Source organism: Pseudorasbora parva, chromosome 17 (assembly GCF_024679245.1).
Source record: "Pseudorasbora parva isolate DD20220531a chromosome 17, ASM2467924v1, whole genome shotgun sequence".
Lineage (NCBI taxonomy): Eukaryota > Metazoa > Chordata > Actinopteri > Cypriniformes > Gobionidae > Pseudorasbora > Pseudorasbora parva.
This window is the reverse complement of record NC_090188.1, coordinates 17,273,831-17,299,168: the sequence shown is the minus strand read 5'-3', so window position 1 is coordinate 17,299,168 and position 25,338 is coordinate 17,273,831. Positions and strand designations below refer to the sequence as shown.

Sequence of the window (25,338 nt, the reverse complement as noted above, 5' to 3'; positions counted from 1 at the left end):
TGATATAAACAATATACCGATTCACAAGCTCGGGAGCTAGGGAACTGAATGAGACGCACCATAGGACACAGAATTAAAAACACAGACATGTTACAGACAACAGGAAATAATGTTATCTTCCCTATACCAGACTTGGTTACACTTTATTTTTAAGGTGTCGGTGTATTACAAGTTACAGTGTAATAATAATTAACTACAGGTCCTAACTATGGGGTTAGGATTGGGGTTTGTTTTACAGTTAGTTGTATGTAATTATGCATCATTTTTTATATTTATTACTACAATATCTACATGTAACAAGGACACTAAAAATAAAGTGTTACCCAAGACTTCCTTCCACACTGTTCTTGCACAAACAGTTATCATTGTTTTAATGACTGTTTTGCTTTGTTTCATTTTTTTAATCTGATCTCTGGGTTGTTTCCTGCCTCCTAGCAATGTTAACAACTTTTAAATGTGTCCCAAAGTTCCAACTTTCCAAACTTATGTACTTGTTTGCAACAATTATTGTGTGTAGAATGGAAACTTGTGAATTAACAGTATTAAGTAGATAAATGATTTACACCAGCCCTTCAATGAATGTCTCAGACAAGACTTGGCTTTTGTCCATATTATATAACACATCAGCACAATAAAAGCACAAATCTGCTTGGTCATGCTAAAAACAGATAATACAAAAGACTTGCAGCAAACGAAGACCCAAACAGTGAGTAGCCTATAGGTTTACTTTAATGTTTAAATGTTTGTAGTGCTGCACAGTTAAATCAGATTAGCCATGTATCCTATTTGAGTTGATATGTATCCTATATATATACGGCCTACGAAGGCAGAACACAGTGCCTACTGTTAAAATTTTTTTAAAAATTATGAGAATTGTAATTGTTTTGGTAAAATCTTTCATGGTTAAGAAAAACCAGTGTGTCACAAAACCTAATTTTAAAGTAATAGTTCACTTTAAAATGAAAATCACCCCATGATCTACTCACCTATAAGCCATTCTAGGTGTATCTGACTTTCTTCTTTCTGATGAACATAATCACAGTTATATTAATATCCTGACGCTTCCAAGCTTCCCTGGAGAGAAGAAAAAAAAATACTTCAAATATATTCCCATTACATTGCATCATCCTTTTACCGGTTTTCACAATAAAACTTTTAGCAAACTTTATATTTTATTTCCTAAAAATATATTTTTTTAAATAAAAAAATGAAAGTGTGTAATTTAAAATTTTATTTAAAGTGTGCTTATTTGAACATTACTTAAAATATATATTTTAAACTGTATGCTCAAAAATTGACATTTTAACAATGCACTGAAAGTATATTTTAAAAATACATTATCCTGAAGTTGTAGTATATTTAAAGTTAAATTTGAGTTTAATGTATAAGTTTACATATTTATGCTTGGAATTAATTTCATTACTTGGGCATATTTCTTTCAGAAAGTGTAATGTATGACTAATGAAAGCACATTTTTAATGCAGTGTACAATTTGCAAATATGAGTATATATGTTTAATAACTTTACACTGGCCAGACCGTCTTCTGTATTATTCAACTTACAGGAAAAGCGTAATGGGTCGGGCCGATTTTCAGGTTTATCATGCGTCGTTTGTCGTGAGGTGTTCGTGCAGTGTACAGGGGGAAACGAGGGGCGACAAACCTCTCCCGATCGGGAATCGGATGGTCGGATGAATTTCTGACGTGTCAGAAAAAAAAGCATCGCTTGCGATCTACTCGTACAGTGTGAGTAGGTAACCTTGCTGAAAACCCATAGAAATCGCACAGTGTATGCCAAGCTTAACTGGCGCAACATGCTGCGTTACACTTTCTAAAAGTTGAATACAGAAGGCGATCTGCCGGAAGCTACATATTTGACTTTATAAAGTTTTAATAAAACTTTCGCAAGACCTCCGTTCATCTTCAGAACACAAATGAAGATATTTTTTGTTGAAAACCGTTGGCTCAGACAGGCCTTCATTGACACCAATGTCTTTTCCTCTCAAGACCCATAAAAGGCACTAAAGACATTGTTACAAAGCCCATCTCACTACAGTGATTCTGCAATATTTTTATGAAGTGACGAGAATAGTTTTTGTGTGCAAAAAAACACACAAAATAACGACTTATATAGACGGTTTCATCAAAAGCACACGTGTTGCCACTTTTGCACACCTGGCCCGAAGTTAACTGTGCCTGTTTATCGGTCTGGCTAGTGGATAGTATGGCACACTACTAGAAACACATTTTTGACATACTATTCTTGGATAATATTATATAAATATTAAAAATCAAGCAAACAAAAAAGCCATACTAAATGTCCTAGTATGTATGTCTAATGTGATTATTTATTTGCTTTTTATATCAGAACTAATCAACTGTAGATGTAACTTATTCTGGCTGTTACACATTGCATTAAAGGGTTAGTTCACCCAAAAATGAAATTTGAATTGAAACAGCGTATTGATTCATAATTTGGATCACGTCTCAAACTGCTGAAAATCACGTGACATTGGCGAATTGAATCATGAATCAATAAGCTGATTCATGACCGTTTAAATCCTTAAAAACGGTTTAAAAACAAACGCGGAAGAGATGAAAAAAGTCAGTTTTGGGTATTTTTGGACCAAAATGTATTTGATGTTTCAAGAGATTCTAATTAACTAACTGATGTCACATATGGACTACTTTGATGATGTTTTTATTACCTTTCTGGACATGGACAGTATAGTGTGCATACACTTAGATACGCTGTCGGACTAAACATAAAATATCTTAAACTGTGTTCCGAAGATAAACGGAGGTCTTACAGGTGTATATAATATGTAAATATTAAATTAGGTATGTAATAGGCCTTTACGGAGTGTAAAACAACTTTCGCTTTATCCTCTATTAATTGCAGTGCCCATAGCACAGAATTTTTGTGATGCATTCATATACTATCAATCTCAATAGGGTACTTAATCTACAAGTTTAAGTTTCCCAACATTAATCTTATATTATTAAACAAAGAAATGTGTAATTCCGACGCATTGCATGATTGAAAGGCGAGCACGCACGCATTTATATAGGCTAGTGTAAAACGGCATTACACGGTCCTTAAAGGGCTAGTTCACAAAAACATTTTAATACTGTCATTATTACTCACCCTCTTGTCATTCCAAACTCGTAAGACCTTTGTTCATCTTTGAAACAAAATTTAAGATATTTACGGGTTGGGATCGGAATGAGGATAAACAATTAATGACAAGATCTTCAGTTTTGGTTGAACTAGGCTTTAAGGGGGGCATTTCCCCCACTCTATATTGAAGACAGAAATGGGAGATTATTTATAATAAACATACTGAAAAAACAAAAAAACATATAAATTAAGATAATGTAGCACAATTAAAATTAAAGATGATAAAGCTTAAGAAAGATAACGCAGCCTCTGTTGTTATTGATGTCTACCGGAAGTTAAGTTTGGGCCACAAAAGCGTGCATGCGGACTCGTAACGTTTGTTTATGTTGCTGCCTGCCATTGAATTAGTGTTTTGAATTTGGCCCATCACTAGAAGTTGTTGTTAAGGGGGGTGTTTGCGCACAAAAACAATTATCGTCGCTTCAGAAAATTATTGTTGAATGACTGTAGTGAGATGAACTTTTAACAACGTCTTTAGTGCCTTTTATGGGTCTTGAGAGAGGAAATGACACTGGTGTCAATGGAGGCCTTGCTGAGCCATCAGATTTCAACAAAAAAATATCTTAATTTATGTTCCGAGGATGAACAAAGGTTTTACGGGTGTCAAACGACGTGAGGGTAAGTAATTAATAACAGAATTTAAATTTTTGGGTGAACTTACCCTTTAACCTTGGTTTAATATTTTATTTACGAGATGGCCAATCAAGTCAAAGAAGGCGGGTCTTGGTCACACAGAAGACAAGTGCGAAAGAGTACTGCGGTGGTAAGCAGATAAACAAACATTTAATATTTGACAGCCGTTTTATGAGAGAAATGTTCAACGACCTACAGTAATATGCAGTGACGCAAACTACTTAACTTTTTATAAGATTTTGCCGTATTAAATTTAATATATCCTATCATGATTCATAACTGAATGTGAGGAGACAAAAATGTTGCGTTTTTGAAGTAGACACATATAAGAGTGGATGTGTGGATTTAAAAATATATTATATCCAAATAGTTAAAAGTAACTACAATTAGACCTATAAAGTCTTATCCCCCACCCCCGTCTGACGGGTTAGTTTAAAATAGTGTTAAATAATAACCATGAAATTCTTTAGGCTAACGTTAGATATAATATAGATATTATATCCGGTTAGAAGTTATTCCTTGAATGGGCTGGGAAGTCTTCATAGAAACTCATTCGACCTCCTACATGGAGAAAAAGATTGTAGAAAGACTAAAAACTGTTAAAATATGACAACTCGCATTGTGGTAACTATTGAAGAGTTGCTCACGTTCTCGAACTAACGTACGTCTTAACTATTTATTAACTAACGGTAAACGTTAACTGTAACACATAAAATACCGCTCAGTCCTGGCAAGATAAGTCAACTAATTTGTTAAAATGTCATCAGCTTACCAGCGAGTGTGCTTGAGAAACACTGAAATGAATGGGATTTGCCCCACGAGGACCACGACAGTGACAATGCGCGTTACTTCCGCATTCCTCAATTTCATTGGTCTGGGGCGACTAGGGTCTGTGAGGGTTGTTTTTCAGCAGCTCTTGGCTAGGCTAAGGTCGTTTCCATAACAACTAATAATACGAATAACAAAAACACGTCATAAGTTAATATTTCATTTTCGTTATTGTATCAGTATTTACCACCAAACTTGCAAACAACATAAACTATTTTTAATGGGTTAAAAAATACACTGTTTGTTATAATTGGTGAAAATAGATTAGAAAACCCAGAATCATCATGCATTTTGCCATTCTTTTTTATGGTGGTTGCCACAGTTTTATTGTATAAAATAGTGGCATTTTGGCAAAGACCCTGGTTACCATGGTACATTTTTGTAGTGGTGTTAATTTAGTCATGGCGTGGTTTTTGGTTAGTAAAACATAAAGGTTTCAGGTAAACCAAATGGAATTGCTCCTTTCATCTCTCCGAGCCCTCGCTTTAATAGAGCTTGAGTAAACATGACAGGATCCTGAGAACCTGCTTCCTGTAAACAACCCCAGACAACCTTCTCATGGAGATGAGCTGTGAAAGTTGCATTTACCCACTCTGTCAGTGTTCATCTGAATAAATCACACAGCTCAGTAAAGTCCAAGGGCAATATATTAAAATGTGCAAGCTCACAGTAATATTGTCTCCTGACAGCACACAAACGTTTGTTTCCTCTGGGCCAGAGGAAGGCTGAGAATGAAGACTGTGATTGTGGTGCATGGTGGCGCATGGGCCATCCCGGATGCCTTAGCCGAAGCATCCGTGGCTGGAGTCAAGAATGCTGTGCGGGCAGGGGATACTGTTCTGAAGAATGGGGGGAGTGCAATTGATGCTGTGGAAAAAGCTGTGAGGTTGTTGGAAGATAACCCAGCGTTTGATGCAGGTATAATATATATGCACTGCTTAACCAAAAAAAGGCACTGTTTGGATTTAAATAGGTAAATGCTATTTTGGCATCATTATTTAATTATTATGTATTTAATTATTATTATGTCTAATTATTATGTTTTGAACATGTTATATGTTTGGCAACAGTTCTTATAACAGTTATCTAAACAAGAGGTAAATCAATTTTTGGTCACAGACTCATGAACACGCATACACACACACATACACACACGTTTGTAAAATTAAGAATTTTTTATGTTGTTGAAAGAATTCTCTTCTGCTCACCAAGGCTGCATTTATTTGATAAAAATACAGTAAAAATTATATTGTGAAATTATTATTATTAAAATGGAGGGCCATTCATTTGATGGCAAAGCTGAATTTTCATCAGCCATTACTTTAGTCTTCAGTGTCACGTGATCCTTCAGAAATCATTCTAATATGATGATTTGGTGATACACTACTATTCAAATGTGTGAGCTAAGTAAAATTTTAAAAAGAGATTCAAAAAATAAATAAGAAATTAAAATTTGTATTCATCAGGGATGCATTAAATAGATCAAAATTGATATTATTTTTTAAGTTTAAAAAAGATTTCTATTTCATATAAAAGCTGTTTTAATGTTTAATTAATGTTTTTTTAAATCCTAAAATGGCAAAATATTACGTAGCAACAACAACAGTGTTTTCAACTTTGATAATAATCAAGAAATGTTTCTTGAGCATCAAATCAGCATATTCAAATGATTTCTGAATGATCATGTGACACTGAAGACTGGAGGAATGGTGCTGAAAATGAATCTTTGATAATTCTAGGGTATGATAGGCGAGGGTATGACACAGGTGTAAATTACTTTAAAATATATTCAAATAGAACACATTTAAAATTGTTAAATATTTCACAATAGTATTTACTGTAGTTGCAATCATATAAATGCAGCATTTGTGAAACTTCTTTAAAAAAAAAAAACTTTTTAAAAATCCTGCATATTTTAAAACTTTTGACCAGTATAGGGGTTTTTTTTTTTTTTTTTTTTTTTTTTTTTTTTAACCTTGACTGATTTTTTTCTATTCAAGACTTCAATCAGAGGAAGTACAGATTCTGTAGTTTGTGAGAGACTTCATCTATAGGCTCTGAATGGGACAGTATTTCAGCACATACCCTTGACACTGTTAATGATCATCTTGAGAGTAAGGTGAGAAGTTCTTCAATAATTATCAGATTACAAAGAGGAAAGGGGGGTAAAACAAGACACTTCATTAACACACCCGGCCTGTCGGTGTCAATCTCACTTGTGATGGCTAACTGCCACCATAAGTGAAACGGCTAATCCTCCTCATATCAGAGCTGCACATTCAGCGGCTCATCAGGATCATTTTATACACTGGGGTAGCCAGAGGCACAGACTGATCAATAGATGACTAATGCAATCCTGTTTAGAGTAGACATAAGAGTGGATAACAGTCTAGAGTATTTCAGGGTGGCATGACAGAGATAAGAATGAGATATGTGTGTGAGAATGAGATCATGTTGTATTACGCTAGAACCTGGTTTTCAATCTTGCTCCTGGAGGGCCACTGTCCTGCAGAGTTCATCTATCTATCTATCTATCTATCTATCTATCTATCTATCTATCTATCTATCTATCTATCTATCTATCTATCTATCTATCTATCTATCTATCTATCTATCTATCTATCTATCTATCTGTCTGTCTGTCTGTCTATCTGTCTGTCTATCTGTCTGTCTGTCTGTCTATCTATCTATCTATCTATCTATCTATCTATCTATCTATCTATCTATCTATCTATCTATCTATCTATCTATCTATCTATCTATCTGACTGTCTGTCTATCTGTCTGTCTGTCTGTCTGTCTGTCTGTCTAAACTCTAAATGTGATCTTTTCAGACATGTGGACTTCATAATTGGACTGTAAAATCTTTCATGTGCAGGTCATGGTGCAGTGCTGAATATTGACGGAGAGGTGGAGCTGGACAGTATCATCATGGATGGGCAAACACTTGCCGCTGGAGCTGTGGCCTCTGTTAGAAACATTGCTAACCCTGTTAGTCTGGCTCGTGCTGTGATGGAAAAGGTATATTTTGTTCTCAAATTGCTTCTCAATTTGTCCTCTATTACATAAAATCTCAAATTCAAATTAATTAGTTGACTTAATTTTTTTTGGAGCACTTAATTTGGGTACAGTGTATTCTCTTGTAAACCTCCAACCCATTTAATTCAAGCCTTTTTTCTGTATACAAGTGAATCATTGATTTATGTGCACAAAAAGTATAGGGGACGTGATGCAAAAACTGAATTTCCGACATTTAATTTACATATATTCCATACATTGTACGATATATAAATTCAAATTCACCAAACATTTCTCAAACAATAAAGGCTTATTTCATTTTTCATCATAAACTTACTAATTTTTCAGTGTAAAAGAATATCACGTGGTTGCTATCAAATATGTCCGGTATATGTCTAAAATTGGCATTTTACACTGGTTAAGGAAATCTGAGAGCTAGTCCTTAATGTCTGTCCCTATCAAGTCTATATGTGAATCACTGAAGATTATTGTAAAATCCAGAATTGGGTGATATACCCACATATTTATATTATTGTCACAGATTAAATGACCAAAAATAAAGCCATGGTGTTGACTTCAAAGGTGAAATGATATGGCATATGACTCAGGATTTTCCAATGACTGCAAAGCTTTAACTTCTCATTTCATCAGCAGCTTTGTAATGATAGGCTCAAATGCTACCTGGTTTTCAGATTGATTTCAATCAGTGCTCTTTGTAATGACATAGATAGCAGTCTTATAAAATGATTTATTTTCACATGTCTAAAAGACAAAAGCCCAGAATGTTCTACTTATTTCTCAAGATAGGTTAATTTCCATGTAGGCAAAAACCTTACAGAGTAGCTACAAAAATATATCCAATGTATTGAACATTTCAAAACATGGTAGTTTACTGAACAACCTACAATATAAGGGTTTAGTTATCACAATGAAATTGAGTATTCTTATTTGTTTATGGAATATTGCAGTTTATTTAGAATTATTTAGCCACACACATGTATTTTTTTAATATATATATGTGGCCTCAGAATCTTCAATCAAAATAACTTTCCCTCCCACCTGCAATAACATCTCTCTTACCTTCTCTGATGGCATTTACTGGTGCGAGGGTGGAAAGAGGGGGCACAAATCAGATCTGGGGGGTTTTGCCCCCTCGTAATGCCGGGCTTGCTCACATGAGATCACAGCACGACAATGATCAGACAATCCAATCCATTTCTGATAGACAACATAAAGTCGTGTCCTACTGATGTGGCAAGGATTTAATTCAGCATTAGGCTATGTTTTTTTCTTTGCTATTGTGATGTATTTCTGTGTGAAACAACTTCTCAAACAAAACAAAAATTATGTAGGACAGACTTGATTTTGTCCATCTGGAATTGCTTGATTCTTTGGATGGTTGTGATTTGCTATTGCTATGATCTCATATGATCAGGGCCCCGCCCTGGCGCCAGGAAATACATCATCAGAAAAGACTTTGCAAGAGCGGGAAAGTTATTTTATTTTATTACAAGGGTATAAATTAATTCTTTATACAAAGATGCAGCTTTGGTGTAACCATTGTATTTTTTACCTTTTTAGCAGAAGCAATCAAGCTCATTGTCTATTTCCAAATGATTTAAAGCTCGCAGCTCCCTCTAGCAATGACATCTTTACCAATGTTCACTCCCGTCGCTTAGCTTTCTGGTCTCTTTAAATGAGAAATCAAACCAATGAAAAGAACAGTGCAGTGCGGACGAGTAAACAGCGCGGCACAACTGGTTAAAGCATGCAAATAAGCCACCAAGACAAGTAGAGCCATATTTACAGTAAAACTGTCTGTGAACATGCCAAATTTTTGAAAGAAATTGCACAAACGTACTCTGATTGAATAAACAATAACAAAGTATGAGGCTGAAACCGAGATCGGCCGGATATCTAAGGATAGTTATTACAAAGTAGTAGTAGTTATGTTTTCTGCATACCATAATGAAATCTATTACAGCACCTTTAAATAACAGCATCAGTTTTTAATAATGAGCCACACACATAAAAAATATTAATAAACACATATCTTTGGTCATAATCTCAGATTATAGACAGCTGATATGAGGATATGATAGGCATTAAATAATTATTATTTCAAAGAGATTACAATTTTCCCTTTCACTGAGTTCACCTTGCAAGGCGTTGGACATGGAGGAAACAAAATCCAAAGAATACATGGTAATTGATTAGCTGCAGCACCTGTCTTGACTGCCCCAAAAGACCTTGGCCATACAGTGGATTGGCAGATCTCCTTAATAGCCATTATTAAAAATTCATCAGGTCTTGATCAATGCTGCGATCAAGCTTCACTGACCTCATGCTCTTGCTTTGCGATCTAAAATGCACAGTATTTGACAAAGAAAAATGACATTAATAACTGTGTTAATATTTAAAAGTTTCCTAAATCAGAGTTATGGTTTAATCCATTGTGATGTTGTACAGAAAGTTTCATAGAGAAATAAAATTGTATTATTGGAGACAGCAGGGTATTGTCTCAATAAATAATAGCAGTTGCACATGGAGATGTGCACAGTAAATATGGAAATAATGCGAAAGCGTTCATAAGTTATAGTGTAGTTGTGTTAGGCTGTAAACATGTCATCATATTTATCATGTTTGTTGTGGTTTTTATGTGGGAGATTTTTTAAATATAACAGCACACCCAAGAAAATCAGAATGCAACAGAAAAACGAGTACTGATTTAGTCACCCGAAAAAACTTACCATGGCAAACAAGGCTAAACTCAATTTGTATCATCTGCATTAAATGATTAGTTCACTTTAAAGTGAAAATGATCCCATGATTTACTCACCCTCAAGCCTTCCCAGGTGTATATGACTTTCTTCTTTCTGATGAACACAGTTGAAATTATATTAATAAATATCCTGATGTTTCCAAGTTTCACAATGGCATTGAATGGGTTTAGCTCAAAAAAGTGCATCCATCCATTATAAACGTACTCCACACGGCTCCGGGGGTTAATAAAGACTTTGTGTAAGAAAAATATCCATATTTAAAATGTTATAAAGTAAAATATCTAGCTTCCACCAGAACGCCTTCTGTATTCAACTTGCAAAAAAGTAACTGATGCAGCGTATGACATAGCATACGTGTTTTGAACTGTGAGAGGTGTCCAACTTTTCACTTTAAGTTGAATACGGTCTGGCTGAAGACATTTTACTTAAAAAAGTTTTAGATATGGATATTTTTCTAAAAAAAACCCATCCCTTCGCTTCAGAAGGCCTTTATTATAAGGGTCATCAGATGCAGAATTCACTTTTATAAGGTGTTGGCGCATAAATGTCTTTGCAGTGTGGGGACACAACCATCGTACAATGTTGAAAATCCATTCAGTTTTAATTTTAATTTCAGTTTTAATCCATCCAGTTTTAATTTTCTGAGGAATATGTTATAATACTGCTCATGCTCCGCCCACGACTGCTGACTGACTGTCTGCATATTTCCACCCTCTATTATACACTTACCACCAAGGCACTGTGTTTGTTATCACAGATGAATTGAAATAAATGCAATTGAATACAGACATTGTCATGTAGGAATACTTTATGTACTGCTTAATACAGCGTCTGTTTGTACAATAAAACTCAACACAAGCCTATATTATCAATGAAGTGGGTTTCTAAGTTTTTTATCAGTTTTATTTTGATAAACATGACACAAAAAAACAGTGTGACTACATGAAAAGAGGTTTTACTATCATAAAAACAGATTTGTGAGCATTAGTGGAACTAAAGGTGTCCAAATAAACACGAAACGCATGCGCTTTGGAGAGGCTGCACAGAATGCACCAGCCAGCTGCCCTTGAATCACTATCACGGCACTTTGATAGCATACGTCACACTCGTGGCGTCTGTGCTGTCTCAAGTTGGACAAAATTTCTAGGCAGAATGCACTGCTTCAAGTCAGCCACCGATCAATCTCTGCAGCATGCATGAAGTTGAACAGGCCTATTATGGCTTGTGTCTACACGCGTCATGGAAGAGAGCAGTGGGGTGAGCAGTAAATCATTATCATTTAAAGAGACATACACCGAAACACTTCGCTGTAAACAGAGCTGTTTTTGAGGAGGTAAAAAGGTGTTGCTTTACACAAACATTGGGGAATTTTAACCAAATTATGTTACAGATTTTACATGAAGAAAACTCTAAAAAATCATATCAATTTGTGGAAAATGATCATCCGATGATCCCTTTAAGCCCACGGAGCCATGTGGAGTACAGTTATGATGGATTGATGCACTTTTTTGAGCTTCAAACTCGTGGCTCCTGTTCACTGCCATTATAAAGCTAGACGCGGCAGGTTTGTGACTCGGATTGTGTTAACCAGAAAGAAGAAAGACATATACACCTAGGATGGCTTGAGAATCATGGGTCATTTTCATTTTAAAGTGAAATATTCCTTTAAGGCACTGCTGTACACTTGCTATAGAGATGTTTTGTAGGCTGGAATGCTGAATGGACTCAATTAGGCCTTCTAAGCACAATGTTTGATTTATGAATAAAATAAGGTGTTGGTTACATTACATCACAGGACTTTAACAAGAAAGTAAAAAAATTATATGACAACTTAACAATGTTATATGACAAGAAGTCCTGATCTCTCATTACAAATTGCGCAGAGATTGGCATGGTAATGGACATGGCGATAAGTGTGTTTACATGCACCTTCTTAAACCGATTATGCTTAATAAGCCGACAACGTAAGTGTTCATGTAAACGCGGTAACCCGTTTTCTTTTATCGGAGTAAGGTCATAAACAGCTTAAGCATAAACCGGTCGGAACAGGTAGTTTTTTGCCTCTTACCCCGATTTTGAGCGGCATTAAAACAAATTAGCCTGCTTTCTGTCTGCTTATTGAAGTGTGCATGTGTGATATAGGTGACAAAAACACATACTTAGAGCATATTTAAACACCTCCAGACAAAGTGAGCATTTTGCTTGAAAGAAAGAAGGACATATAATCAAACGCAGATGCAGACTCTTAAGACTTTAAAAGAAAATTATAAAAGTGTTCTCATCTCATGCAGCAAAATTAGATGTTCAGTCAAAATGCTGCATCTGTAACTGCATAAGAGAATAATATGATCCGTAAATTTCCCGCTGACTCTTTTGCAAGTTTTATTTTATATCACAACTGATATAACATTTGGAATACTCTGAATCAGATATGGAAATTATTATTTTTGACGTCACTAAAAGGAAATAACCCAGTTTATTAATAAAGTCATGTAAACGCAGTTTACTTGCGTTGTCAGTTTACTGGTTTGCATGTAAACGGGGAAAACTGGTTATTTTAATAAGCTGATATTTGTGAGTTATCAGCTTACTGGTGTGCGTGTGCATGTAAACGTGCTCAATGTTAATGAATTTGCTCTTGGTAGAATAGATCTGCTGCTGCAGAGCAAGCAGAGAGACTTGATACTGCTAATACATTCACATACATGACGTGACCATGTTAGAAATGCTGCTGCACATGTATTTAACATATATAATTAACCCACCGTAGCAGATCTACAAGTGGAGCTGGAAGTGTGCTGCAAACTGCTTACAGCAACACTACTTCAATGTTGAGTTGCAGCTTATTGGCCGCTGATGCCACAGCCGCTGATGCCACAGCAACCAATCAGCTGCGCTATGTAGATAATGATGTGATCACTGCAAAAAAAAAAAAAGCAGCTTTCTAAGTTATGTGTTATCGAATACTCTTTCGAGGTCCAAGCCTCTACTCCAGGGGTTCTCAACTCTGGTCCACTTTCCACTTTCCTGATGAGTTTACCTTTAACCCTAATCAAACACACATACTAATCAAAGTCTTCAGGATTACTAGATCAAGGTTGGATCTAAACTCTGCAGGAAAGTGGATCTCAAGAACCCCTGCTCTACTCTGTTCACCAGCTGTTTTATCCTCAGAAGCTTTTTTTAAACTTTTTTTTTAAATCAATCGCTGTCTGTACAACTTTGATTTCAGTATGGAAATAAAGGTTAGGATCATGATACTTCAGTTATATAGCACACCATGGGTGCACCATTTGTTGTTTTCTTTTGAGATCTGACTCAACATTTGGACCTGGAAACAGTGACGTGATGTCAGACTTGATTGGTTAAAGTAAACATTACTTTTTACTAATTATCTTTTGAAAACTTTTTTGTGCTTACTCAGACAGATCATGTCATGTTAACAGACAGAGGGGCGAACATGTTTGCAGAGCGCATTGGTACTGCAGTAGCTCATGATTTGGTGACTGAGCCAGAGCGTAAAGAGTGGGAACACAGCAAAAGCTATCGTGCCGGAGTCGAAAAGTTCTTCAACACACAATGGTTGGTAATTTCATGTTTGTTGCTAAATTGACTGTAGTTTTCCATCAGAACATCCTCCAGGATGTCTTTAATTTCCAGATTTTTTTTACATACTTGATTTCAGAGACTGATTTGGATTACCCTTTAATGTTAGTAAAATTTCAGTGAGATTGCACAGGCAAAAAAGGTCTGTTGTTGATTTGTCAGTAATGTAGCGATAAACGAAGCACAGCTCACACAGCAGTGTTGGTAAATGTGGCAAATTTGTGAGACCACCCATATGAGCAAAATCTGTGCAGGGAACTTATGTGACCACATTTTTACTAGTTGCAGTTTACAGTTATGCCATTGCAGCTGCACGCATATTGGGCAGAAAAACACAACTGATGCTCACTGCAGAGCCAAATTTAGTCCAGCTCCCTCTCTCTGGACGTAATGGGTGGAGCATGACTTAGTCCAGCTCCACCTCTGTGGACTTAATGGGTTGAGTTTTGATGTAAGGTGTAAGGGTGTGGTTGGACTGTCTAGCTCCACACAGTATGTTCAGGGTCCACCCAATTGCTCTGCAGTAAGCAGCCTCTCAAAAAGCAGTGGAGTCAAGAAAAACACGGAAACTCGCGGAATAATGGAAAAATTCTTAACTGCAGGATACACTAGGTAAGCTCCACCAACAAAACACTCAATCGCTGTGAGCCAACACCCAAATGGTCTATTGTCAACAGCATCTTTAGAAAGAAGTGTTTTTTGTGCTCATCATCTACCCTCTTCATTATTGTACATTTTTATTATACCTATTCTAATGATGTCTTTATATATAACGTTCTTAACCGTTTAGTTTTAAAAGTGACAGTGGTTCTCCTTGGCATTGAGGTCAGGAGCTGAGAATGGCAGCTTTCGCATTCTGGCCTGCACTGAGCTCAGGTCATTCCCTGAGGCCTTGGGCAGTACAGATAGAGCTGTGTGGGCTCCAGCAAAGCAGCCTTACCTGCCACCACCACTTCCCCAGGCTGAGTGTTGAGTAGTAGTGGAGTCAGGGCCATGGCGGGGTGTAACCTCAGCCCCAGAGGGAGTCTGTAAAAATAGTACTGTGGAGGTGCTAAGTGACAGTTGGCTGAGCTACTTCCTGCTGTGGCTTCATTATTGATAGCCTCCCTCTGCTCGCCCTCTACCACCATCACTGGGCTTTTTAACACACAGGCCCCAGAACTCAATTACCCTCCACCTTTATTTAGGTGATTACATGGCATACCTCTACCCTGCTGCTTTGACCAGGCTTTTATAAAACCACAGATATTCCACTTACTCCTATTCACACCATGGTGATCGCATCAGATTAAAGCACTGGATAAGTGATGTAAAAAAATAAGAGTTCTACTTGCCCAGAAATGATCTAACACAAAAATACAGTTTGAAATCGTGTATGAAAAAGTTATTACATATTTATGTATCATTTCTACACAAACAGAATTGCAAAGATTCTGATTCAAACAATCACCATCTTCTATTGGTCATGCAAAAGGATAGCCCCACCCCACCCCGCCCCAAACCCAAAGCCAGTGTTTACATTTTTTTTTTGTCAGAATCAACCTATAAATGGGTTTGTTTTCTCTGAATATTAGAATGAGATACGTGAAAGAATTTGAATACCTAAAAACTGACACAAATTTATGGGATTTTCGATCTCCTTTTTTGTTCCTCGTCATTTTAATTTTATATTTCACAATGTGATCTTATGTCTTGCGATAAGAATTCTCGAATCTTGAAATGGTGATTTTATAACTCACAGTTGTGACTGTGAGACAACATTTCAACTTTGTCATCTCACAGTTACCTTTATTTATTTTTCTCGTGCAGAAACAAGCTTCAATATACACCCCCTTTAAATGTAAACTGTCATTTAGTTTTAGTGATTAGCATGTAGAAAATACATCTGCAACAAAAAGTTAAGAGAACCACTTGTTCTTCATAATGAGAACTCTACCAACTTCTGTTCCAATATCTGCACACTTCATTAGGCTGTTTATGGATGTGTGAAGATTTACCGCAGAACTGTGATCACTTTGAAGTGTGAAATACAGTCCACCGTCAAGCTGCTTTTAAAAGCCGTTTTCACCTGAACCGATGAGCAAGATCCAGCCATCGCCGGTGATTTAAAAGAGCAATCAAGCGCCTGCCAAAAATGATTGATTGCCCCGAATCTGAAGCCTGACAAGTGATTCTTCGCCAGCTGCTTCAGACAAATACTCTCCACGAGGACCATGTTTGCTCTCCCATTTCTGGGGAGAACGACATGGAGGCTGTTTTCTTTAATTTCACCTTGAAGCCTTGTCCTCCATGTGACTTCAAACTCATAACACACGGTTGTTTTCCACAGCACTGCTGCCTTAATCAGAGTTTCATGGGATATGAAGCCTGTGAAATACAAGGCTCTCTCTTCGTCCCACTTTCTGCTCTCTATTCTATTTCTTTTAGAGTGCTAACTCGCAGGGAAGACTGATGTGCACATCATAAGAATTGTGTTTTGGTTTTTTTTTTGAAGAAGAATGCATACTTCCTCATATGTGTCTACAGAAATATCACAACTGATATAACACTTTCCCAGAAATCTCTCTGAGTGTACTTTGCTAGACTAGCGGCTGTGATTCAGAGTGGCGAAGGGCACTTATTCCCGCTCTCTTCCTTTGTTGACAGGCAGATGATGATGAGTCATTTTCAGGTGTGCTGGCACTCTTAAAAGCATGTGTGAGGTTGTCACACTCCCTTTCAGACATCCCTCACATCACCAGAACAGAACTACATGTATTTTTTTGGACTGAAGTTCACATTGGAAACGATAGTAATTGCGCAGAGGCTAAATTTAAAAGGGAGGGAGGCTTATGAATGTAGCTTATTAAGTTGAATTCCGGGACAAAAGTCTGTCTGATGAAGAGGAACTAAGCTAGAGGCACATCTCTGAGTGTTATGAATAATAATCCTTTCTCTTCAAAGCACCTTTTGAAAATACCATGTCTGAGACCATAAAATTAAAGATCCGAGGGGAAAAAATCTCATAGCTAATCTTTATCATTCAAGGCAAGTTTATTTATATAGTACATTTCATACACCGTGGCAATTCAAAGTGCTTTACTCAAAAAATGGAATTCAAATATTTTCTAAGAAAATCGAATTACAAAATATTTAAGGTTAGGTTATTTAACTTTTTTATGTATATAATTGTAGGGGCCATGATACTGTTGGAGCGGTGGCTCTGGACTCTTTCGGTAACGTGGCGTGCGCTACATCCACCGGAGGAATCAGAAACAAAATGGTGGGAAGAGTTGGCGATTCTCCTATTATAGGTGAGTCCGATCAGAGATAGAGGGCAGAGATAATCTCAGTGTCACACCAACATTCATTTTGAAGCAGTGCCTCGATTGAATGAGCCATTTCGGTTTGAAGGTGTCAGCTCTGATCAATACTCAATTGTGTGAGTGTTTTCTCCTGAGGTAACACATATTAACGTCTGACTCTCTCTGTGCTGCTGTCTTTTCCTGTGCGATAAGGATCTGGTGGATATGCAGACAATAGAAGCGGCGCGGTCTCCTGTACTGGTCATGGAGAGTCTATTCTCAAAGTCACCTTAGCCAGATTAATCCTCTTTCATATGGAGCAAGGTATGAGACTTTTACACTAATCCTGATGATTGTGTGAGTGTGCACGCACACTCGTTGACCTTTAAGGGGCACAAAATGTCCGGATTTACTTAATTCATTTAGTGCTTAATCCATTTGGCAAAAGAAAAAATTCAATATGCACTACAGAATTTTGAGGTCAGTATGAATTTTATAGAAAAATTAAAACTTTTATTCAGTGAGGATGAATTATAATGAAAAGTGTCAGTAAGGATGTATAATGTTACAAAAAAAGAGCAATAAATCAGCATATTATGATCATTTATGAAGTATCGTAACTGAAGAATGAAGTAACGTGAATCACTGGAATACATTACGTTTTAAAAAGTGTTAAAATAGAAAGTTATTTAAAATCATCTTGTAGTGCATAAGAGGCTTCTATCAAAAACATGAACAAATCTTACAGGCCTCAAACTTTTGAACAGTACTGTATGATTATACGTTTGTTTTTACATAGGTGCTAGCATGTCTATTTTCTACCAATTGAAGGTTCATATTTATATGAATGTATCGAAGAGATTGTGTATATTTAAGATCTTGTAACTAGTCACAGTTTAATTACACGTAAAGTAAGTCAGCATTTTGACTATTTATACTTTAAATAATCCTATTTAAAGTATAATTATATGCCTTATCAAGACAGAGGTCATAGAATCTTTGTGCAAAACAATTGTAAAATAAATATAGCTATTAAAATTAAAATAGGTGTAGATGGAGTCAATTGGCTTATTTGGTCCAGTCCGATGCTAGGTTAATCAATATCACTTATTATTAAATAAAAAGAACGTTATACAACGATGGCTAAATAGGTATTAACTTTCAATATTTTTTACTTGTATATTTTGAATGAATTTTTTTTTTTACCTCTGCTATATGTCAGTCCCTTTTTTTTTCTGTAAGGCAATTTGTTCATATTGTTTTGTCTTGCAAGGTCTCGATCATCTCAACCTCTTTACCCTCACCCACATGTTGCTATTATTATCAGATTTTGTATAACCAAGCAGAATGAATGTCAAACCACACAAAAATTGGATGCTGCTGTTGCCACTCATTTTAATTGGTCTGAGAGTGTGTGTGTGTGTGTGTGTGTGTGTGTGTGTGTGTGTGTGTGTGTGTGTGTGTGTGTGTGTGTGTGTGTGTGTGTGTGTGTGTGAGAGAGAGACAGGAAGGATGGGATGCACTGCCACAGTAGGCAGATGATAATGAGGTGTGTTTGTCTGTGGAAAGAGTGTGAAGGGGTCAGCAGGCTATTGTTTGCTGCAGCGTTCTACGGTAATGATACTGCAGTCAAGTAAAGCCACTCTGTTTAGATACCATTTTTATATTAATTATTTTATCAATTATTAGGCTTGCCATTAGGATCTGGACTTCTTGTCCAAAATTTCTATAGTTGATTGAGGTCAATTAATTTATTTTGTGTGGGTTTTTTTTTTTTCATATACAAATTTTATTTTTTATATCAGTGCAAGTTACAATAAGTTATTGGTACATTGGCACTCATTACCACGTCAATGTTAATAAATATAGTGAGTATAAAAGCTTTAATAGGTGGCTAGAAGCCTATGAATCCCCATATACTGATGCTTTTTATGTTAGACGTTTTTTACTGCATAGTTGCAACACTAAGACACTAAGATGGACTGAGCGAACCATGAGAGCAACATATTTGGTTCACAGTGTGACCTGGACTGGGTCACCAAGGACACATACACTGTGGGTGCAGCGTTTCATCATACGGCACACAGAGATCAAATGCTCTTGATTTTGTTTTTTCATGTTCTGCTGGAAAATACCAGAAAAATAAGAGCAATATGATGTACACTTCACCACACTACACTACCTTTAAAAGTTTGGGGGTTTTATGTTATTGAAAGAAGTCTCTTTTGCTTAAAATGCAACATTTATTTGATCAATAATACAATAAACACAGTAATATTGTGAAATATTATTACAATATAAGTCAAATCACATAAGATATTTTTTCTTGTTTTCTGGAAAATCAAATTGAAATTAGTTTTTGCTTAAAACAAGCAAAATTATCTGCCAATAATAGGATAAGAAAAATGATCTTGTTTCTTGTTTCTGTCCCAAATAGATTATTTTCTTACCCCATTAGCTTGTTTTAAGCAAAAACTCACTTCATTTAGAACAGCATTTATTTGAAATAGAAAGTCTGTTTTGCAATGTGTTCTTGCTAAATAAAAGTATTGATCCTTTTTTCCCAAAAAAATATTTTACTTACCCCAAACTTCAGAACGGTAGTGTAAGTGTCAGGATGGACAATAATACATTGTGTATGATAGTAGCAGGTGTTACCAGATTCCTACCAGTCTGTTAATGCAGTTCACATTGTACAACTAGATAAACTTGTGCTGCTTACTTTGCTGATACTGTCACATACTTGAGTGTTGTCTTTGTGTAACGCAGGGAAATCAGCCACAGCCGCCGCAGCCGCCTCACTCCAGTACATGAGCGAGAGGGTGAAGGGATGTGGAGGTGCCATTGTTCTGTCCTCAATGGGGGACTGGGCCGCCAGCTTCACCACACCACGCATGGCTTGGGCCTCCATTAAAGAGGACCAACTGCACTACGGGTTGAATCCGAAAGAAGAGTTTACAGAGATGCTGAAATTGTAGCATTTTAATAATATTTTTAATTTACCTTATTTGGAATTTTTTGAGACTTTCAGCTAGTTTGTGTAGTTAGCGTCAATCAGTTTGTCCTGTTTCATTAAACTGATCCTTTACCTAAAAGTTACTTTACTTCAGTAGTAATGAGCTCTTTTCACATCAAGAAGGAAACAAACACTCCCAAAAAGTATACTAAAAAAAGTTATCTTTGACTATTGACGTAAAGTTCAATGTTAAACAGATTACAAAATATTGTACATTTTAGTACCATTTAGTCATTGCGTACTTAAAAACATTTATACAAGAAATATTTAAAAATGAACTATTTGGTTTTAAATGTAAAAGTAATATGCTACTCATTACTTCAAAAAAGTAATTGATTACAAAACTCACATTATTTATGCTGTATTTGCACTACACAGCTGTATTTGGTTATCCCTAAAACGCATACTTTTGGTCTTTAGTGACCTGACCTGGGACGGCATTCACTATACTCCTCACCCATGTTTTAAACTTAGACATCAACCTTTAATCAATTCATTATAAGCAATATAACAAGAAAAAAATGTAAAAATTATTTTAAAAATACCTGTCTTCCCATTCATTTTTTGTTTAAAAAAAAAAAATGTATAGGGTCACTAATGACCCGAGATGTGTAACAGTGTAAGTATATTTTTCTGCACAACAATAAATTAATCTTTGATGACTGAATAAGTGCAATTTTACATTTATTCACATTTATATGTCTGAAACACACTGATGAAGCGACGGTTCACTCATAGTTAGTGTAGGCAGAAAACAAAAGAATAGGAAGTATCATAAGCAAAACTCAAAATGAGAAGAGTGATTTACTGCAGAGGAAGTACTGAACATACAAATATTAGTTTCACTGTGACTAGATGGTGGATCTGGTGAAGAATCTGTCAGCGATTGATAGTTTTGAGAATATGTTTGAGATGAATATGAGCTAGATGCTGAATGTACTGGGAAATGAGCTCTGATGAGGACAGTGATGATGGTATAAAACATCTGCTCAAACTAAACCCTTCCAAGCTCTACGAGATAACAAAATATCCTTTTTTTTCTCTGAATTTGTCTGTAATTGTTACTCTAATATCAGGAGTGTTTTATATTATCACGACAGGTAGAGATCCATCCATGCTAGTTAAAGATCTAGGTCACTAAAGGCCCGAATATGTAATTATTGGTAAAACATTCCTGCATTGTAGGATTAATTTAAAGTTTATTGGGCTGTTCTTCTTTATTAAAGATGAATATCACCCCTTCATATCTTCAGTTGCTTCATTTCAGATTTGTATGTGCTGGGTAATTGGTAGATCTTCAAAATAAAAAGATTTATGTTTATTTTAAAAAGATCATGTCCCATTACTTTTTTGAAAAATATCCGTGGAGTTTTATTTGCTTCTCTTTTGTTTCTGAATAAAGTAGTGATGATATTATGAAATGGAAATGAGGGAAAGCTGTTAAATTATTCCAGCCATGGGAATTGATGCATGAGTAATAAAATTAGAAAAGTTTGGCAACTGCTCCTAGTTAGTGTCTCCTCACTTGCCCTCCTCTCATTTATTTTTTTTACATTTTGTTTCGAATTAAGGTCTGGCTGTCTACCGTATATTAAGACATAATACTGATGCTATACTGAGTAGATTTTAAACATCAAAATATTACTAGATTTATGTATCCTCAAATATAAGCCTATTACTGTAGTTCTGCATTATAAAACAGTAAAAACCCATTGTAACAGAGCAAAGGCATGGGGGATTCTCAGAGACAGAGTTTTCTGCCTCTCCAAAAAGACAAAAGTTTCTTTATCGTAGAGGGAACTGATTACTCCATAGTGATCCCCGAACCCCCGCTGAGTGCAGCACCTCTACACCAATTAACATTTTGACATGTTTGATCAATCATTCAGACTACAAAAGAAAAAATAAATAATTAAGTAAAGATTATTAGCTTGGATGCATTCACTGTATTTGATCAGCGCAGAGCTGTTAGATCAAAGCATCGCGCAAAGTATGGAGAGCCACATTACAACATCTATCCAGCACCATGAAACAAAAGTGTGCTTCCTCAACTGAAAAAGATAAACATTATGCAGAGAGCAACCCCTCTGAGGTTTAAATGAACAATTCTTACTCCATCGGAGCTGAAGTAGGTCAGTATTAGGGATTCCTTGTTAAAACTTAAGTCAACATTTCTCTTGTTAAGTTGAGACTTAATTTAGCTTTGTAGCCTAAAATAAATTTGAGCTTTTGGATGACATTATTTATTTAGCTATTTTATTATAATGTTTTTAATAAAATGTTTGAATATCCATCATGGCGTCACTAGGCCCTTTTGGGAGGGGGGCTTCAAGCCCTTAAACTTCTGCCCAGTCCCCCTAAAAAATATGATTAACTCCGATTTAAAACATAAAAAACTGGCGGGAGGCTTCGGCTTCGTCCCGTCTTGTCTAGGCCCTGTCCACACAAACACGGGTATTTTCAAGGGTGAACATTTGTAGATATAAATCAAAATTTTCTCAGAAACTACATTTCTAGGTAGGCTAGCTACTATGAAGGGATGTAAGATATGGTCATGCAGAATAAGGAATTAATATTTGCTTTATAGGCCTATTGATAAACAGCATGTGCTATGCATGCTAAGCTAGTTAATAGCGAGAATTAGAGAAGCAGAGGCGTGCGTTAATCTGAGCCTCTTTGGTCTGTCAACGCTCGCCAAAGTCAAAATAATTGAGAAAACCAATGTGATTCATAATGTAGGCTAATTAACGAACAAGACAAAAGGCCTACTTTTAAGCATTTAGCTTCATTTAGTAACATTTCACTAGTTTACATAAATAACTGCCTCATTCTGTTTCAACAGAACCCTTCTTTAACAAACAATATAAAAACACTATTGGACTAAATTAGACAATCATAATATACCGCCTGTTGTTTGAAAAAAATGAGTTACTAGTAGCCTATTTCAGTGTCACATAATCAGCGTCCTACTGAGTGTCTTTCCCTCGTCTCAATTTACTTTTTCAAGTAGACCTAGCCTATAATTGCAAACATCTCAGACTGTTTTTACTGTAGCACTTCCCTTGTGTTTATGGTTTATTTGGATGGAATTGTACCTATTATTGTGTAATTGGTAGCCTAATGCATTATTGTTTTTTGATGGTGTGTTTCTCATAAGAATGTTTTCACTATATGACAGGTTGTCAGATGAGGTTGTTTTTGCAGTGCTGTGTGCATTTCAACTCTGGAAAAAGTATATTCCCGTATCTGTGCTGCCCCTTTGTGGTAATACATGGTATTGCAATATATGTATAATTAGGTGGCGTGGAGCAGGTTAAGGGTTAGTTCACCCAAAAATTAAAATTAGATGTTTATCAGCCTACCCCCAGTGCATCCAACATGTATGTCTGATTCTATGGAGAGAAAACAGTATCTAAACCTTCCACAAATGTACGTGAGAGATCCACATTCGCGTGTACCAATCCACAAATGCACGCGAGAGATCCACGTGCGCACGCACCAATTCACAAATGCACGCGAGAGATCCACACACACAAAGCAATCCACAAATGCACGCGAGAGATCCACACACACAAAGCAATCCACAAATGCACGCGAGAGATCCACACACACAAAGCAATCCACAAATGCACGCGAGAGATCCACACACACAAAGCAATCCACAAATGCACGCGAGAGATCCACATGCGCGCGCACCGATCCACAAATGCACGCGAGAGATCCACACACACAAAGCAATCCACAAATGCACGCGAGAGATCCACACACACATTTGATTATGTGTAAATTACACACCTGTAATTTAATGCACAGTAAATCACAAGTCTTTTGCATTGGTGTTCGTGTTCTTCTTAGAATGCCCCTGAATATGCGCTTTTGTACCTGTGGAATGTTTTGAGACTGTCGTTCCGTGGCCTTGATTCACAAATGCACGGAAGCCTATCCGTATCTGTCCCAAAGATGCGATACAGTGTTATTCCTCCAGAGGGCGCTTACCGGCCTTCGAACTGAATCTTCCAAAGGGCTAAATTCATTTTGTTTTCTGACTTGGTGAGACAACTGAAGTCTAAACATTTTTCACTAAATATCTTATACATAAATACAAATATAGAAAACAAACCTTTTTTTATTCTTCAACATGAGATCAGAAAATATATAGCCTATTAAAAAAAAACATTCGGATAACAGGAAAGCTTTTAAGTCTTTAAAATGATTTCTGTAACTGTTGGTCATTACTAGGCTAAGTACTATCGCAAGTGCTGTGCCAAGTGTGAGACTGAACAGGGCAGGCACGTGCAGAGGGGGGAGCTTTGGGTGCTCGAGCCCTAGCCCTTTTTCAAAATAAATCAAAAGTGCCCCTCTCAGACAAATATCAATGATAATATTTTTGGTCAATAAAACAAAATAAATTTGACTTATAATAACATGACAATGTGTACAATATTAACGAATGGCTCAAAAGTCGGAAAATGTCTGTTTATTTTTTCTTATCAGTCGGTCTAAGTGTTGCCATATCGCGTTGCTATGGGTTGCATGCGATTTACTGGCTGATTTTCCACAGCTAAAACGCTTAACGTGAAAAACTTAACTTGGCTTAATGCACTAAAGGCATCTTTAAGGCATCTTTACACAGCCGAGTTAAGGCGGGTCTGTGTCTGCTCAAAATTCTGTGTAAAGACGCGATGCCGCATTAAAGCAGACTTAAATTATGCTGGGTCTGACCCACCTCGGCCCCTAGTATCAAAGGCGACATAGAAGCGGTTTTGATTCAGTGTAAATGAACGCGAACCTGTGCCGCCTTAAACTACATCATTGTCATGACAACCACCTGTCAGCCAGCTCACTAGTCCCGAGAATCAAGAAGCAGCAAGGAGACAAACTATCTAGGAATTAAAGTAAATGCTTTCTGTACTCACATCGTCAAGCTAACCACTGTAGTGTTCGCCGTTTGTAATCTTCCTTTTAAGAGACTGGCAGATCAACGCACTGCA

General features: G+C 36.4%; 1 protein-coding gene across 3 annotated transcripts; it reads left to right on the top strand.

The window, feature by feature from the left end:
* The first annotated feature begins 615 nt into the window (after positions 1–615).
* On the top strand, positions 616–20,567 carry si:dkey-103j14.5 (isoaspartyl peptidase/L-asparaginase). Of its 3 annotated transcripts, none has more exons than XM_067421105.1 (7): positions 616–706; positions 5,360–5,559; positions 7,519–7,661; positions 13,866–14,023; positions 17,222–17,340; positions 17,545–17,655; positions 20,101–20,567. In XM_067421105.1, the coding sequence occupies exons 2-7, from the start codon at positions 5,373–5,375 to the stop codon at positions 20,307–20,309; spliced, it is 927 nt and encodes a 308-aa protein (XP_067277206.1). In that variant the 5' UTR covers positions 616–706; positions 5,360–5,372; the 3' UTR covers positions 20,310–20,567. The 3 variants fall into 3 exon arrangements, with proteins under 3 accessions (XP_067277206.1, XP_067277204.1, XP_067277205.1); XM_067421103.1 differs by having other exon boundaries at positions 640–706; positions 5,331–5,559; XM_067421104.1 differs by lacking the exon at positions 616–706 and adding an exon at positions 3,902–3,943 and having other exon boundaries at positions 5,331–5,559.
* The last annotated feature ends 4,771 nt before the right edge of the window (positions 20,568–25,338 follow it).